Source organism: Trypanosoma brucei, chromosome 7 (assembly GCF_000210295.1).
Source record: "Trypanosoma brucei gambiense DAL972 chromosome 7, complete sequence".
NCBI lineage: Eukaryota > Euglenozoa > Kinetoplastea > Trypanosomatida > Trypanosomatidae > Trypanosoma > Trypanosoma brucei.
Genome location: NC_026740.1, coordinates 32,665 through 47,612, shown reverse-complemented (window position 1 = coordinate 47,612; position 14,948 = coordinate 32,665). Strand labels below are relative to the sequence as shown.

Genomic DNA, 14,948 nt, shown 5'->3' with positions numbered 1-14,948 from the left:
AGTATAAAATCTGGAAGCACAATCGCCATTCGAGAACTTATAGCTGAACAGGGACAGTCGAAAGAATAACCATAGTGAAACGCAACTACCGTTAGCGACGGCAACTGTGAAAAAGCAATAAGTCCCGTCATCTCTTCCAATAAAGCAATGCTCAGAAAATTGAACACAAAAAATTTTTAAAATCACAAAAAGAACAACATCCATGCCTCCTCCCATGTTACAACTGCTTTCCACGAGGGGGGGGAATTATTAATACAAACATTTACCCACTCTTTCCTACTGTTGCCTGCATTTAGACTTAACATTCATTTTAACAACTACCACTACAGCAATTCAGGATAATCATGACTGCCCGTTTTTTGTGCTTGCTTGCTATACTTACGTATGTCACCACCGGTCCCAAAGGTGGGGAAGGGTTTCAAGACACAGTGAGCCATGTAAGTGCGGCATGTCTCATGTCGGAAGCGCTGCATGGAGTACCCAACAGTGTCAAAGTGTTCAAGACGTCGGCGGCAGCGAATGTCTCGGATGCCTCTAAAGCGAGAGAAGGTTGCCAAGATGCCGTGAGACGAGCGGAGGATGCCTTTTCGAGTACTCCCAAGGTGGAGGAGGCCGTCGGACGCGCTCGCGCTGCCCTAAAGGAAGCAGAGAGCGCGGAGAATGCCGCCAAGACGGCCCTGTCGGATGTGGAGCAATACGCTGCCAATGCCTCAGCGCTCGCGAACAACAATGTAGCTCTGGTTGATGATTATCTGAAAAGTGTCGCAGAGGACAATAGTGCCGCCAGTACTGCAAGACGAATTGCGAGAGACTGCAATGCTCCACTTGAAGTTAGTTCCTGGGTACTGACACAGGCTGTGGAATCCGGTTGTGCCGTTTTCATGACAGTAATCTGCAACACTGCGAGGGCGCGTATGGCTGATCTCAGGGCGGAATATGATCAATTAGAGGCTGCTGTGCGGCGTGCCAGCGAAGCAAGAGTTGCAGCAAGGGCAGCTGAAAGCAACGCACGCAAGGCAGCTGAGGAAGCCGAAAGGACGGCAGAGACGGAAAGAACGGAAGTTGAGGAAGTACCGAAGAAGGATCCTGAAGGAAAAGTGGAAATTTCTGACGATGATCATGTGCAGGAATTGGGTGACGATGAGGGTGAGGAAGCAGAAGTTGGTAATGACGGCAGCTATGCAGAATCTATAGGAGGATACACATTACTGATCCTTCTTGCAGCACTTTTTCACAGTGCTGCCGCACATTTTTAAAAGCTGTCAACTGTTTCCCTAATCCTCTTACCGTGTCGACAGGTCGAAGTTAGGCGTTAGCTAAACACGTGTTACAGGGCGCTACTGCAACGGGAGGGGCCACTTACGGTGTTTCTCACCCCTATGCTTTCTTCGCTGGTCGTTTCATTATTATATTCTTATTTAATTCAATGGTATACTAAATTTTTACGTACCGCACCAGTGCTACAAAAAAGTCTTTTTACTCATTTTTTTGAACCATACGTCTCCCACATATTTATCTTTTCTGTTATTATTGTTTTTTAAATGCTATCCTATTGGTGTGGCGTCTTTAAACATTCGGGTGGGCACATGACACTGTAGATTTCTGTGTGCAGACGCTGCATTGTTGAGACACCGCATCTTACCCATCGTTTGTTGATGGATTTATTGTGAAAGTGTTCAAATAGCGGCTATACCCATCTGCTATTTTATCTGCTTCACTTCATTTTTATTTATTTATTTTTTTTGATAAAAAAAGACGATAACATTATTATTATTTTTTTTCTTTTATAACCCTTCCCTCCACACAATTGTTTCCATTTTTATTGTCATGGGGTATTCAGTTTTTATCGTTGTGATGTGTTTTGGGACTCCATATTCTTTTTATTTCATCTGCATGTTTCTTCTAGATTCCCTAAGTTTCTTTCCACTTACTTATTTTACTATCTTGTTTCTTGTTTGTAAGTGTCGTTACTTGTTTTCCCCTTTGCTTTAATCTCTCTGTCGTTTAGTTATACTTTACTTTCATTTAGTTATGTATCTGACCACTGAAATGAAGTGGAGCTTACACCTGCCGGAGGATTGAGGATTTGTGCAGAACCTCCAATTTCAAAGTCTCTGAAGGAAAGGAGAGAAATAATTTTCTTTTAAATGTTGCGAGTTGACGGCGTTTGATTATTCGTACCTTCAGTTGGAAGACCTGCCGGAAGAGTCAATACTTGTGAGAATGTTATTTGAGATGTACAATCCTGCAGTCACAACATCTTTAGCGCATTGCACATTTTGACTTGTGGGCGCCAGGTGTGTAATTAACCGAATGTGAGTTTTATTGGAGGGAAAGGAATTTGTTTAATGCATGATTTGGTCGCTGTTGTAGAATGTCTTTCCACTTGCGTTTTTTTTTCACTGGGCATTGTGTTTTTGCATTCGCTCCATTATGGTGGTGGGTTGCTTTGTAGTGCAGTGTTATGTTATGTAATGAAGTACGCTGTTTTTAAAATTTTTAATACCGATTTGGTCATATATATTTTTTATAGACATTTATCTTTCATCGCATTATCGCGTCGCCGTGGCAATGCAATTCTGGAACTCATTTTTTTTTTCATATCTTTGCAGCTTTAATTGTTGCACGGTGAAGCGAGACGGTTCGTAATGGTGCGTAAATGGTTCTCTAATCATGCGTGTTTGGTCACGAAACTAACAATGGCTTTTCAGTAACGTCCGCTTTTTTAGTCTCCACACAACAGGGGTGGAGGAGGATAACATTTTCTCTTTGCTTTCTTTTTTTTTTTTTTTTTATCAGGTTTAAACCCCTTTTTAAATGGAAATGCGTGATGATGGGGTTTGCGGAAGGTTGCATTTCCCAATATCTGAATTGCAAAAGTGAGATTATCATATGAGTAATGTGTGCTGCGCCAATCCTTAGGCTGTAATTTCAGACAACAAACGGCACTTTCCATACGGCGCCTCTTGTTACATTGTTATGTTCGAAGTTGGCTGTAACGCGGCTCAGTGTTACTTAACCAGTCACCAACTCCATTGTGTTCATGTTCATGTTCATGTTATTGTTATTGTTGTTTTTATTTGATTAATAGCACACTCAGGTTGGAGGAGGGGGGAATTATTGTTTCTTAAATTAGGAATCGTAAGGGGGGAAAGGTAAGCATATTTTTGGTATAATTACTATTTCGCGCTGCGGTGCGCAACCAACAGGTGTTGGGATGTTGGCATCTTATAACTTTCTGTTGGTTGGGGCCTCATTTCCAAATGTAACCGATGCGGGATTTAATGGAAATGAGCGCGCTTCAAAGGAAAAGGAGTCTCATGTAGTGATTTTTGAGGTGTTTGGGATGTTGCTCCTATGCCTGGCGGTTATACTCATTTTGATAATGTTTTCATACTTTTACTTTCAGCACCTTCAACGCCGCGCGAGGAAAAAAATGGAATAACAATCATGATGTTCTCCTCGTACTAACAGTTAAACAAGAAAAAAAAAGGCGCTACAAATTACTCGATATTGTGTTGTTTGTGCAAGACAACTTTCACCACTTGACGCCGCATCTATTATTGGGGGGAGGGGGTAAGGTGAGAAAATAGAGTGACGCCTATGGTTTTGTTTTCCATGCTATCGGTGTTATGTACTGCCTGCCACATTTGTTGTAAGAGAGGATCGAAACAATTCTCCTCTATGCTTCCCCATAATGTCCTTGGCCTCAGTTCCTTGTACACAGTTTTTGGTGTTGCGGCACTGGAAAGCTCCAGCAGTTATTTCACTTGTATGGTTAAAATATCCCATCACTATTACTAATCGAAACGAAACCGTGACAAGTTGGGCACTACAAACTTTTGAATCGGTTACTGTGCAGCATCATGAAGTGATGTCGCCGGGTTTTTGGAGGACAGTTTTCGCCGTCAAGGGAAAAAGGAGGACCACCACTTTTGCAAGTGACAGAGGAGCTTATTTACGTTTCACCACTCCAACTAAGGTTCTAACCACTTCGACTGACTGTATAAACTTCGAAACCAATCACGCGTATCGGAAGATAACGTCGGTATTAGCGTGTGCATTTTCTGGTACGAACAGAAACCACACACACACAATACAAACAAGAAGGAAGTTGTTTTGTGATTTTGTCACGCCACATCCCCTTAGCAAAGTCACCGAGCGGTTCCCCGTGCTGGAGTGTGAAGAAAGTTTATTTGGGAAAACTCTGCAGACATCTCTGTGTTTTCATTGGTTTGGTACAGAACTATGGAAAACTGAAACTTTTTTGATATATCAAATAGCCGTTGGGAAGGTTGTCTTTTCGCGACATCGTTCGTCCGGTGCATCACCAAAAGGAGGATGTGAATGCAACAGCAGTGTTGAATACAAAACAAACGGTATTTTCTTACAGGAAGCCTGTGCTTGCATGCAATAGATTGACTTTTCCGATATTTGAACGGCACTCCTGACTGGGCAGCGGTACAAGGGCCACTCGTTTCCGCAACAATCAATTTATCGTCATATTTTTCACTCGAGTCGAGATGTCTGGTGCATTAATAACGAAGAAATGGGAACAATATTGTTTGCTTGCTTGTTTCGGGAAACATGATCAATTGGGAGCTGCTTGGCTACGGTCTAAAGGATGCCTTCCTTTACTCATATCCTTTTCTTTTTACGATTTTCTCAGTCTCGCGCCGTTGGGGGGAGGGAAAAGAAACCGGCATATAGTTTCAGGAGCTCTGACCGCATGGGGAATGTGAGGGCGCCCGTTAAACTCCACAGCACGAGGGTATCAAATACGGCGAGGGTTTCCTCACCGGAAAACCCCGTGCATTTCATCTTTTTGCACGGATTTCTGAGTCATGGAGGTTCGCTTATGTCGCTTGCCCGACGGCTGCATGAATGTTTAGCAACGGAACGCATGGCGGCTTCGGTGGAGGCCATCGTTGTGGACAGTCGAAATCATGGCAGATCACCGCACACCTCAACTCACACACTTGAAGATATGGTGGCTGATTTGCGTGAATGGCTGCATTGGCACGGATATGTTGTGGCGGGGAAGCGGGCTGAGGGTAATTTAATGACACCAAGGATTATAGCCGTTGGTCATAGCATGGGTACCTTGACGTGGGCAAAATACCTTTTGGATCATCGCCATGGAGATGTGCACCGGGCGCCCGTTGCCGGTTTTGTCAGCCTGGACATGCCGCCCCTCACTAAATCCTTATTCCCGTCGTCACTTCGTAATTTGTTACATGAATATATTGATTATATGAGGAGGGTGCGTCTCTCGGCAATAACGGACATGCGCAGTGCTCATGAGGAATTCAATCGGTGTGGCATTCGGGACAGAAGGCTGCAGGGGTTTCTCACAACTAACTTACAAATTATTCGTAAAAGCGGTGGTGCGCCACCTGATGTATCGTGGAGGTGCAACCTTCCCGTATTGGATGAAAACTTACGCAACGGATCCATTTTCTTAACTGACGCTGATGCGAGGGTTTGTGCACGGGGGGAAATTGATGTTCCTATTCTTTCCATATTAGGAGCCGAGTCTGAAGTGGGAAGGCACAAACGCCTCCAGGGCCTATGGAAAGGCTGTAGTATTGCAACAACGGAAGAACACATATTACCGAAAGCAGGTCATAATGTTTTTTATGATGATTTGAGTGGCACAACCTCCCTTATAGCTGGGTTTGCTAGGCGATTGGAGACTCTGCAAACTTCCTAGCATTCGATCTATGCTTTGTACTTGTGGTCGTTTTTTTTTTTATTTTGTTCAATTTTTATCCTTGTCAATTCAAAACACATTCGCAAACGAAGGCGGGGAGTGGGAGGCGGTTCTTCGTCATATTATCCCTTCGAGCTCAAATGAGCGCGATCGCGGGGGCGCGACGGCGCGTTGGGCCGTATTTATTATTATTTTTTTTTTTTTGGGGGGGGAGGGGTTAGGGGTTGCAGCCGCGTGGCGAAATAAAAAGGCGTCTCGCGTGCTGGCAAACTTCCATTACAAACAATTATTTGCGGATGGCACCAAGACGCGTTTTTTTTTTTTCATGGCGCTTGCGACACGAGTAGTTGTTGATATTTATTTGCATGTCGCTACGGGAAGGCTGTAAACGCACCTCACACGTACAACCCAGTGACTACTGAAGATTGATGCTCCAGATGCGAACACCTCACCGAGTTTCCCCTATCGCATGGTTTTAAAATACGTGTATTTGCACTTGTTTGGTTAAGACCACTAGGGGGAGGGGAAGGGAAAAAAGAATCATTAGGAAGAAAAAACAAAAAGAAATAAGCATGGACTACAACGAAATAAGCCCAAGTACTGAGCGCCGAATCGAGGACTTCTTCGCTGCAACTACGCAATGCACGAGAGATGTCGCGCTCCGCCATGCAAGTTTGAATGTGAAGAATGTACGTATGACATTTGTTGGTAGCGGCGCAATGGCTGCCAGCACGTCTCTTGGAGGCGATGCATCTGATTTAAACGGATCAGTTGTTGAGTGGCCCATGAAAGCGAGTAAAACGCTCGCATCACATGATTCCCTCAATAAAACAGGCGACGTGTACGTGGATCAAGGGGTCTTGTCATTCCTTATTGATGCACTAACATCTGCACATTTGGCTCTTCTAGTGAAAATGAAACATGTCTCCGTTTCTCTAACGATTGATTTCGTGCGACCCCTTCTTTCAGAGCGTCCTTTTATTTTGGTGAGTCGTCTCCTGCGGTCGGGTCGCCGGATTTGCTCCCTTAGCGCCGAGGTGCGACAGGAACAAAATGGGAAAACAGTTTTATGCGCCAGAGCCGACCACACTAAAGTTTTCAACGACACGAAATCACCAAACAAAACCCGACGTGCGGCCATCTCAAAACTGTAGCGAGCAGTCACTGCCCTCCTTCGCATTAATCCCTTCAATTTGGGGGGGGGGGGAAATCTATCGCAACAACGTGGTATAGTACAACCCTTGTTATTGTAATTTGTGTCTTTTGGTGTTGTTTGAAAAATGCATATTACCCAGTCCTCTATGTTCTTTTATTTTTTAAAAAAAATGAGTGGAATGCCGTCCTACACTAATCCCTCCTCGACAAGCTCTTCGTCAACCTGAGCCCTCAACCATTATCCCGAACTCCATTCTTGTTCTTGTAAGGTTGAAGCGCGCACCTAAAAAAACACGCAACATGTATACCAGTGGCCATCCGAGCAGCAGATCGTGGGGAACTGAAGGTATTAATGCCCCACTTCAGCAGAAGGCAACATACTCTTTCCCCTTGAAACAGCCGCGGCGCCACCAACAGCAACAACAACAACAACAGACACTTGGAAGACAGTTCGACGCCGAAAGCACCCATCAGGCGAGCCCGACCGCAGCGAAGTTGTTTGTGGGCCAACTTCCCTTTGAAACAGACGAAAAACGCCTGTATGATCTCTTCAGCGCATACGGTACGGTGGAGCACATTCATATTCTCCGTGACTCACAAAACAGGAGTAAAGGTGCAGCATTCGTCACATACTCCAACGTGGAGGAGGCGGATACGGCCATCTTCACCCTTCACAACCGATACAAGATGCTGGCGAACCGCATGATTCAGGTGAGTTATGCCAAAAACAGTGCAAACATATCGCTTTTTGGGGCGTGTAATGCCATAGCAGTGCACCGTATGAACCCCACAAACCCCGTCCCGGATATGGCAAATGTAACCCCGGAGAGTCGCGTGATTTAGCGGTTTTGGGCCCGGCAATTCAGCAATCGCCACGGAGGCTGCGAGGCGGTTGCACCGGGTGTCATTTCCATCATTTCTTGGAGCCGATGCGTTGCCGCACGATGGAAAAGACACCTGAGATGTTGGTGAATATCTTCAGGTGAGCAAATGGTGGCAATATGCGTTGGAAATGGTTTGATAGAAAAGGGAACGGAAAGGATGACGGCTCTCGGAATGTTTTCCCTTTAGGTGTCATCAAGAGGAGATTGCGAACCCAAGAAAGGGTGTACCGCTTGATGGTCGTTTCCCCCGTACATGCGGGAAAAAATGAAATGGGAATGCGTCCTTCCTTTTCTCATCTTCCTCCGGTTGCACGCCTCCGACAGCACTCGTTAGGTTTTACGTTATTTCCATACATTGTTTGCTTTGTCTAGTAAATGTGATGGCTGTGCGGAGATGTGGAAGGGAAGGCGATACGCCCGGTGCATAGGTGGTGGCAGCGGAGTTTGGGCGCGTTGCCGCATATTTTATTTTTTTTTTTCCTCCTTCTCTTTGTTACTTGTAGCTATCTCTATTATTATTACTTCGTAAAACAAAGACGAGGGCTTCGGCCGCAGTTAGTTAGTTTCTTCTATTATAATGTCCTATTTGTTCCTCTGTTTCAATTTTAACGTCACGGTACTCATGTTAGTCCCCTCCCTCCCACCTACACACACATACACTCAAAAGAATGCTTTTCCCCCACTGGGATGGCATCACGTGTTCGAACGAGTACCCGTCCATGCCCACTTAAGTTGCTATTGAATGTTTGGTTGCCTCCATGTTTTTTTCTCAGCGTTATTTTCTCCTTCCTCGTTTGCCTTTCAACTTCTCTGTGTGTCTGTCGGGGCGCGTTGCGAGCGCCGTAGCGTTATTTGCTTTCAATTTTTTTTTGGTTAGCTGCAGCCCTGGAACGGCGGGGAATGCGGTGGCCATCTGCCCGGTTTGTCTATGCATCAGCAGGCGGTGTCCTGGGAGCTGGTTTGGTTTCCCTATTTGGTGGCCAACGGAACGCAACTGGAAGCAGAACACCGGCACGGATTTCCGCTGATGAATTTAACGCAATGCAGGATTCCGCACTTTTATCCGAAGCCTTCGATGCATCACACCGGCCGTGGCCCAACCGTCCTGAGCGAAAAAAAGGAGTTTCCCCCTCTGGACGGGATTTTAATATGACGTTATACCGCATGAAGGGATGCCCGTATTGTGAGAGGGTTGAGTGGCTGCTTCGTTACCATCTCGTGCCATTTGAAATTGTCGAAGTTGGCCCGCTCACGACAAAAGGGTTTCCGGACCAACGTTTTGTACAAGTCCCACAGATCGGGCTGGAGGCGGTCGCTGATCCAAACAATCCGCACGCGGCGGAAAAAAGTGTGGCGTACGTGGCGGATTCTCAACACATCATTGCAGCGATTTCAGTGCCACTGGGATTCACGAAGCAGTTGAGTGACCCGCGCATTATGGAGACACGGAAATGGATGATGGAGCGGTTTCAAGCGGCAGGTTTCTTAGCAATTAACAGCACTTGGAGAGATGCGTACACCACATATCCACACGTAACCCCATCCCATTACTACTACCAAAATCCGATCTTTCACGTGGTTGGTGCCACTGCCCTTTACGCTTTAGCAAAATATAAAGTCGCCCCCCGGTTTGCAGCTGAAGAATCGGCCACAAGCGGATTTCCCTCAATGGAAAATTCTCTTCAAAGGGACCCTTCCGCTTGGCTCGCTGCGGAGTTGTCCGGTTTTGCTACGCGCCTTTCCGGCGGTTGCCACCAACTTCACGGCGGGAAGGAACCGGATATTGCAGATGTGGAAATGTATGGCCTGACGCGTATTATTGACGCCCATCCGAGACTTCGGAGCGCTCTTCACGAAGGACCGCTAAAAGAATGGTGTGCAGCCATGGAAGCGGCGTTGCAGAAGCGGACGCATGTGACAAAAAAATAATTGAAAAAAAAAAAGAAACATTCAGCGGACGAACATATTTTCCTCCTTATTTTCTTGACACCCGCAGCCGCAGCTGTTTTGTAAGGAACTTTGCCTCTGCCCCGTGGGTGAAAAAGTAGGGAAGAAACGGTTGTTAAGCTTTACCGAAACCCTCATGACTCATATATATATATATATATATATCCAAAGGAAAGAGAAAATAACTGGTGCACTGCTCTGGTTTTATTCATATTTATACTTTTTATCCTCATTTTTTCTTTTTTTTTTCGGAAGAGGGGCGGAGACAAAAGGTGAGGGACCCCGCGAAGCATACGGATTTTTTTTTTCACAACATGAAGGCGCAGCGGCGGGGGAATTTATTTGGGCCACGTCGTCGCATGACCCGGCCACCGCATTTTTTCATGGAATTAATGCGTAAAGTACCGGAAGGAAACGGAAATGGCGACTGTCGCCACCCGCGTTGGATTGAGAAGAGGGAAAAAATGAAGAACGTTTACGCCGCTACGCAAAATTTTGGCATCATATTTTATTTATTTATTTTTTTGATTAATCCCGACAATAAAAACTCGCATGGCTCCGGTGATTAGTGGAAGGCTGCGGATGGTTAAATGCCACTTTTTAATTTGGTTTTGTTCCGCTCTCCAACGGCTGGTTTAAATGTCGGCAACGCGGCGCCGAGGGGGAAAAAATAATAATTAAGTGCCCTCAAGGGCTCCATAATTTGTAGTTTCTCACGCCACCACACTTCTGCGGTATTTCGAATAAACACAAATCCATTATTATTATTATTATTATTATTCTGTCCTGCGCCCTGCGTTGGATTCTTCCGTTCCCATTAAAAAATAAAAAATAAAAAGAAACCACAAACATCAGACGCGGCGCTTCCTTGAGGCGGTGCTTCACCTACGCGCATTCCAATCGCTTTCTTGAGCCTAAATTCCATAAAGCTTTCGGTACGGTGGGGGGTGGAGGGGGGGGAGGTGGGGAAATAATGTGGAAATCCGGAATTCCGCATCGCCTCTCAAAGGTCAAAATATATATTTAAATTTTTGCTCCACACTCAGCTTCGCCAGTCACACAACTAATCAAGCCAATAATGTCGGTTGTCGCCGCATATTTTGGTGTGTGTTCATCTCCGCCTTTTCAGCGCGGAGTTGCGCGCCCAAATGAACCAACTGACTTTGCCCCGCCTGACGCCTTCTTTTTGTTTTTTTGTATTAAAAAAAAAACGTGCAGCACAATTTAATTTTTCCCTCAACGCATTTGTGAGCAACCGACCGCCGCATTCCCACACATGTGATGCGTTGCTGAGGGGAATTGCGGACGCATCCCAAAGAAAATAAAAGAGGGAGGGGGGGAAAATAATACGGTGCCAGCAAGCCGCTCCCACCCGCATTTCAAACACGCAACGGAATATGCCAGTTCGTAACGACAGGGTGGGAAATAAATATAAAAACCCTTTGAATAAAATTAAAAAAAAAAACAGACAAACAAAAGAAGGGGAAATAATAAATTTAAAAAGCAGATATCGCGCAAGAAAAACGGGGCAGGGGGGTGCGGGGACTCATTAAATTTTCAACTTTCTGAAGGCACGCAAAAGCCATCAAATGAACGGAGAGGAGAGCGCGTCGTTAAATTTGGTGTTTGTGGCTCCAAATCCCTCTCGCATGGCTCAAACTCACCGACAGCTCCTCATGGCAAAACGAAATATAATAAAAAAAAAAGAAAGGAAGGTGTTGTCTCATCACAACGCGCAGTCCGGGGATTAAAACACGGCCCTCCACCCCCACTCCTCCATTAAATCTGGAGCATACCACTCTCCAATTGTTGCCGCGTATTTTGAAGCATCCCCACGAAGGGACATCAAAGAAAGGTTGTGTGCGCCCCCCCACCCCCCCCACCCCCCAAAAAAAAAGGGGGGAGGGGAACGATGACCATTTGCCAAAAGAAACGGGTGTTGTTTGTTTATATCTTGATTTATTTTTATTCCGCTTTTCATGTGCACGAGGCGTGCCATCCCAAGTACCCGCGGTAAAATGGGTTTGCAACTGTACGATGTTTGCCGAGTCGATTCACAATATCTGCGTACTGGCCCTCTTTAACTCCATGTATGATAACAGAAGTGTCACGCACACCACTGCAAAATCCGTAGTTGAGATCATTGAAACGACAGCAGGACTCCACATAATACCTCAGATTATCCAACCTTAGATAAGAGATCACTCGGGCCACCATAATATCCTCATTTTCCAATATCAAAGGTTTAAATTCCATTTCTCGCTCTTTACTGTATGGTACTCGAATTATTTTACGGAGCGGTTCGTAAGCCACGAAAGCCTCACTCACATCCCGCGACAATGTGTACAAGATGCCAGCTGCAAAATAAAAGGGATCCTTTACAGTCATTGGTTTCATGTACCCCCAATAAACACGACGCCGCGGTAAAGTGTGCAAATCTGCAAGGAACTGCGGTACGTGAAGAAAAGCATCGTCATCCGCCTTTGAAATGTAAGTTACATTACGAAAGAACCGAAGCGCAAAATCATACCAATGAAACACTTTGCGACTCATTCCAATTTCTGTTGCGGGACCCCAATGAGTGCCATCTCCCGTTGTTTTGTTGGTTGAAACTTTCCCTTCATCCATGGGAAGCGAAATTATATCATTCCAATGCCACGCTTCCTCCTTCAATTTGGTGGAAAATGTGTAATTGTGGTCCGGATGACGGGCTAATATAAAAGCAATCATCAACTCACCACTGAAATTATTGCTCTTCGTTGCCACCCCCGGGTACTGAAAAGATGTTAAGCGAAGTAAATAACGTCGTCTCCGTCTCTCGTTGTTATCAGGCGATAAGAATCCAACTGCAACAAAAAAATCCCGTCGCCTCAACACATCCACCGTAGCCTGAGGAATAAATTGGACAGATTGAAGGTCTTCCTCGTTAAGTGTGGTAAGTGTCGGCTCAAAACTGTGTTGTATGTTCTCACGTTGTTTTGGTACTTCAACACGACGGAACCGTGAAAGGGACAAAAACCATAACAATGTCAGTAAACACAGAGGCAAAAGTCTCTTGTATTTATGCCCACTCCACACCATTATTTTTCTTTCCCTACGCACTTTAAAAGCCAAATACCTTTATGACCTATATTAATCCGTTGGTAAAGGCACTTAACTAATAGTGTTGAAGGAAACTCAACAAACAACCAAAGGGTGGGGGTGGGGGGGAAAAAAAACATTGAAGAGTGTTACTTGTCATCAGCTTCACTTCGCTACTCACGGAAATGAAGCAGCGATACGAAAATACGGAAGAAAAATAAAAATAAAAATAAAAATAAAAATAAAAGAAAGATATGTGAGTACCGTCCCCGCAACCCACCCAAACGCGAATAGAGCGGCAAGGTTATAAACAAAAACTGCAGCAACCCGTAAAATCGCTCACTTCCCTCTTCAAGCGAAATCCCTCCACATCATCAAAACACACAACAATGAGTTAATGTCCTTCAGAGATGATTCCTAAAGAATTTGATGGGATTTATATGTGATGGTTCAACAGAGGACAACGAGTAACCACAATTATACGCATTTCAACAACTTCATTACACACTGGAGTCGCATTTTGCGGATACTCTGCGGAACGGAGGTGCGCGATTTTGCAGCGTGGAATTTCCATCACTCGCACATTTTATTTATTTTTTTTTCCTTGTCACTCGTATTTCATATAAAGACACGTTTGACACCTTATGGGTTTTACGACCACCGCAAGGGAATGTGCCGTAACCAAACAACTGAGCAACCGACACGCGAAAGCGCATGCAACATATTTTCTCTCCCTTTTTTTTTTCTCAAATGACAACCTCCTCACTAACAATCCTGCATTTTGCGGTTGCAACCGGTAAAGTCAAACCCCACTGCGCTTCTTAATGAGACGCTACAACGTAACTACAAATGGAATTAATCAATGGAATTAATCATCCACTTCCAAAAGAAGGAGGGAAAATGTGAGAATCCATGAGACGATGTAAATCATCAAATACCTCCCCCCTTTTTTTTTTTTGGCAACGCACTGAAGCATGTGCCCCAACGGTTACAGCCAAGACACGGCACATATCACTTGGAAATTGTCGATCATATTGAAACTAATTTACAAATGGCTTCGACAAGATCACGAGTACATAAACCCGGTCCCCACAACATGAAAGCAGAAAGAGAGAGAAAAGAAAAGGAAAAAAGAAAAGGAAAAAAGAAAAAGAAAAAGGCGTCCACATGGTAGGCAACATCAAACACAAGCAGTGGAGTTTACAAAAACATTTAACATTATTTGCACCACCGCTCCCAAACTGCAGATGGCTGTAGGTAATATTAAAGAACACTTACAGACCGAATTCCTCCTCCACCCGTCACACTTTTTTTTTTCTTTCGCTTTTGTGAGTTCGGTTCGTGACGCGATCCCTCCGTTGCATAAAATCCGGCATTTGGCATATAACAACCGTTGAAAGTGTTGTGTGTGCGTGTGCGTGTGTGCAAATACGGTCTGTTGGAAAAGCAATAGAAACGGGAGGGGAACGCACAACAATCGGATAAATTCTTTTTTTATCACCACTGGAAAGATTGGAACACACACCAACAAACCGAGTCGAACAAAAAAAAAAGAAGGGAAGGGAAAGGGGAGAGATGGACGGAAGTAAAAAAAAGGAGGGGAAAAAATGGAAACGAGACAAAGCGCAAATCGTTCATTTGGTTTTTTGTTGTCCCTCTCCTCTTCATTCGCTACACATTCACTCAAATACACGGCTGTTCAGTGGAAGATGTGCGGGTAATCAAAATAACAAACCCGCAGACACGCTCGGAAGACGACGAGACGCGAAACAAATTCTCAAAAAAGATGGAAAGAAAAAAAGGGGGAGGTGTAAAATTGAAATTAAAGGGGGAAAAAAGGGAGGTGAAACTGCAGCGGCAATGACGAGGAAATTTGAGCGTGAAGGGGAGAAAAAAAAAACACCGCTGCAGCATTATCAGACAGACAAGCATATGTACATGCACATGCGCGTATACAAGGCAAAAGAGTGGCAACCGCGTACACTGATTGCAGTGAACATGCGGGAGGAACAACAACAAAAGAAAAAAAAAGATAAACGAACATAATGCTGATATTTCGTACGCCACATTTGGTAATAATAAAACGAGAAGGCAAAACAAAAAAATAAGAACATAAGAAAGTGAACCCAAAACTGCTTATTTATTAGTACAGAAAGTGAAAAGAAAGG

At 44.8% G+C, this 14,948-nt stretch overlaps 10 protein-coding genes across 10 annotated transcripts; 9 read left to right on the top strand and 1 right to left on the bottom strand.

Moving 5' to 3' along the window:
- Window positions 1-344: 344 nt before the first annotated feature.
- On the top strand, window positions 345-1,256 carry TbgDal_VII270 (hypothetical protein, conserved; the record flags this gene model as incomplete). Its single annotated transcript, XM_011776028.1, has 1 exon — window positions 345-1,256. One exon carries the CDS (start codon window positions 345-347, stop codon window positions 1,254-1,256), a length of 912 nt encoding a protein of 303 aa, XP_011774330.1.
- A 2,441-nt stretch (window positions 1,257-3,697) lies between these two features.
- Window positions 3,698-4,417, top strand: TbgDal_VII260 (T. brucei spp.-specific protein; the record flags this gene model as incomplete). Its single annotated transcript, XM_011776027.1, has 1 exon — window positions 3,698-4,417. The coding sequence occupies one exon, from the start codon at window positions 3,698-3,700 to the stop codon at window positions 4,415-4,417; it is 720 nt and encodes a 239-aa protein (XP_011774329.1).
- A 207-nt stretch (window positions 4,418-4,624) lies between these two features.
- TbgDal_VII250 (hypothetical protein, conserved) lies at window positions 4,625-5,713 on the top strand (the record flags this gene model as incomplete). Its single annotated transcript, XM_011776026.1, has 1 exon — window positions 4,625-5,713. The coding sequence occupies one exon, from the start codon at window positions 4,625-4,627 to the stop codon at window positions 5,711-5,713; it is 1,089 nt and encodes a 362-aa protein (XP_011774328.1).
- Window positions 5,714-5,723: 10 nt separating this feature from the next.
- TbgDal_VII240 (hypothetical protein, unlikely) lies at window positions 5,724-6,101 on the top strand (the record flags this gene model as incomplete). The annotated part of the gene is made up of 1 exon (XM_011776025.1): window positions 5,724-6,101. The coding sequence occupies one exon, from the start codon at window positions 5,724-5,726 to the stop codon at window positions 6,099-6,101; it is 378 nt and encodes a 125-aa protein (XP_011774327.1).
- A 184-nt stretch (window positions 6,102-6,285) lies between these two features.
- Window positions 6,286-6,867, top strand: TbgDal_VII230 (T. brucei spp.-specific protein; the record flags this gene model as incomplete). Its single annotated transcript, XM_011776024.1, has 1 exon — window positions 6,286-6,867. One exon carries the CDS (start codon window positions 6,286-6,288, stop codon window positions 6,865-6,867), a length of 582 nt encoding a protein of 193 aa, XP_011774326.1.
- A 301-nt stretch (window positions 6,868-7,168) lies between these two features.
- On the top strand, window positions 7,169-7,711 carry TbgDal_VII220 (hypothetical protein, conserved; the record flags this gene model as incomplete). Its single annotated transcript, XM_011776023.1, has 1 exon — window positions 7,169-7,711. The coding sequence occupies one exon, from the start codon at window positions 7,169-7,171 to the stop codon at window positions 7,709-7,711; it is 543 nt and encodes a 180-aa protein (XP_011774325.1).
- Window positions 7,712-8,652: 941 nt separating this feature from the next.
- Window positions 8,653-9,681, top strand: TbgDal_VII210 (hypothetical protein, conserved; the record flags this gene model as incomplete). The annotated part of the gene is made up of 1 exon (XM_011776022.1): window positions 8,653-9,681. The coding sequence occupies one exon, from the start codon at window positions 8,653-8,655 to the stop codon at window positions 9,679-9,681; it is 1,029 nt and encodes a 342-aa protein (XP_011774324.1).
- Window positions 9,682-11,676: 1,995 nt separating this feature from the next.
- On the bottom strand, window positions 11,677-12,780 carry TbgDal_VII200 (UDP-Gal or UDP-GlcNAc-dependent glycosyltransferase, putative; the record flags this gene model as incomplete). Its single annotated transcript, XM_011776021.1, has 1 exon — window positions 11,677-12,780. One exon carries the CDS (start codon window positions 12,778-12,780, stop codon window positions 11,677-11,679), a length of 1,104 nt encoding a protein of 367 aa, XP_011774323.1.
- Window positions 12,781-13,225: 445 nt separating this feature from the next.
- On the top strand, window positions 13,226-13,534 carry TbgDal_VII190 (hypothetical protein, unlikely; the record flags this gene model as incomplete). The annotated part of the gene is made up of 1 exon (XM_011776020.1): window positions 13,226-13,534. One exon carries the CDS (start codon window positions 13,226-13,228, stop codon window positions 13,532-13,534), a length of 309 nt encoding a protein of 102 aa, XP_011774322.1.
- An 821-nt stretch (window positions 13,535-14,355) lies between these two features.
- On the top strand, window positions 14,356-14,826 carry TbgDal_VII180 (hypothetical protein, unlikely; the record flags this gene model as incomplete). The annotated part of the gene is made up of 1 exon (XM_011776019.1): window positions 14,356-14,826. The coding sequence occupies one exon, from the start codon at window positions 14,356-14,358 to the stop codon at window positions 14,824-14,826; it is 471 nt and encodes a 156-aa protein (XP_011774321.1).
- Window positions 14,827-14,948: the final 122 nt, after the last annotated feature.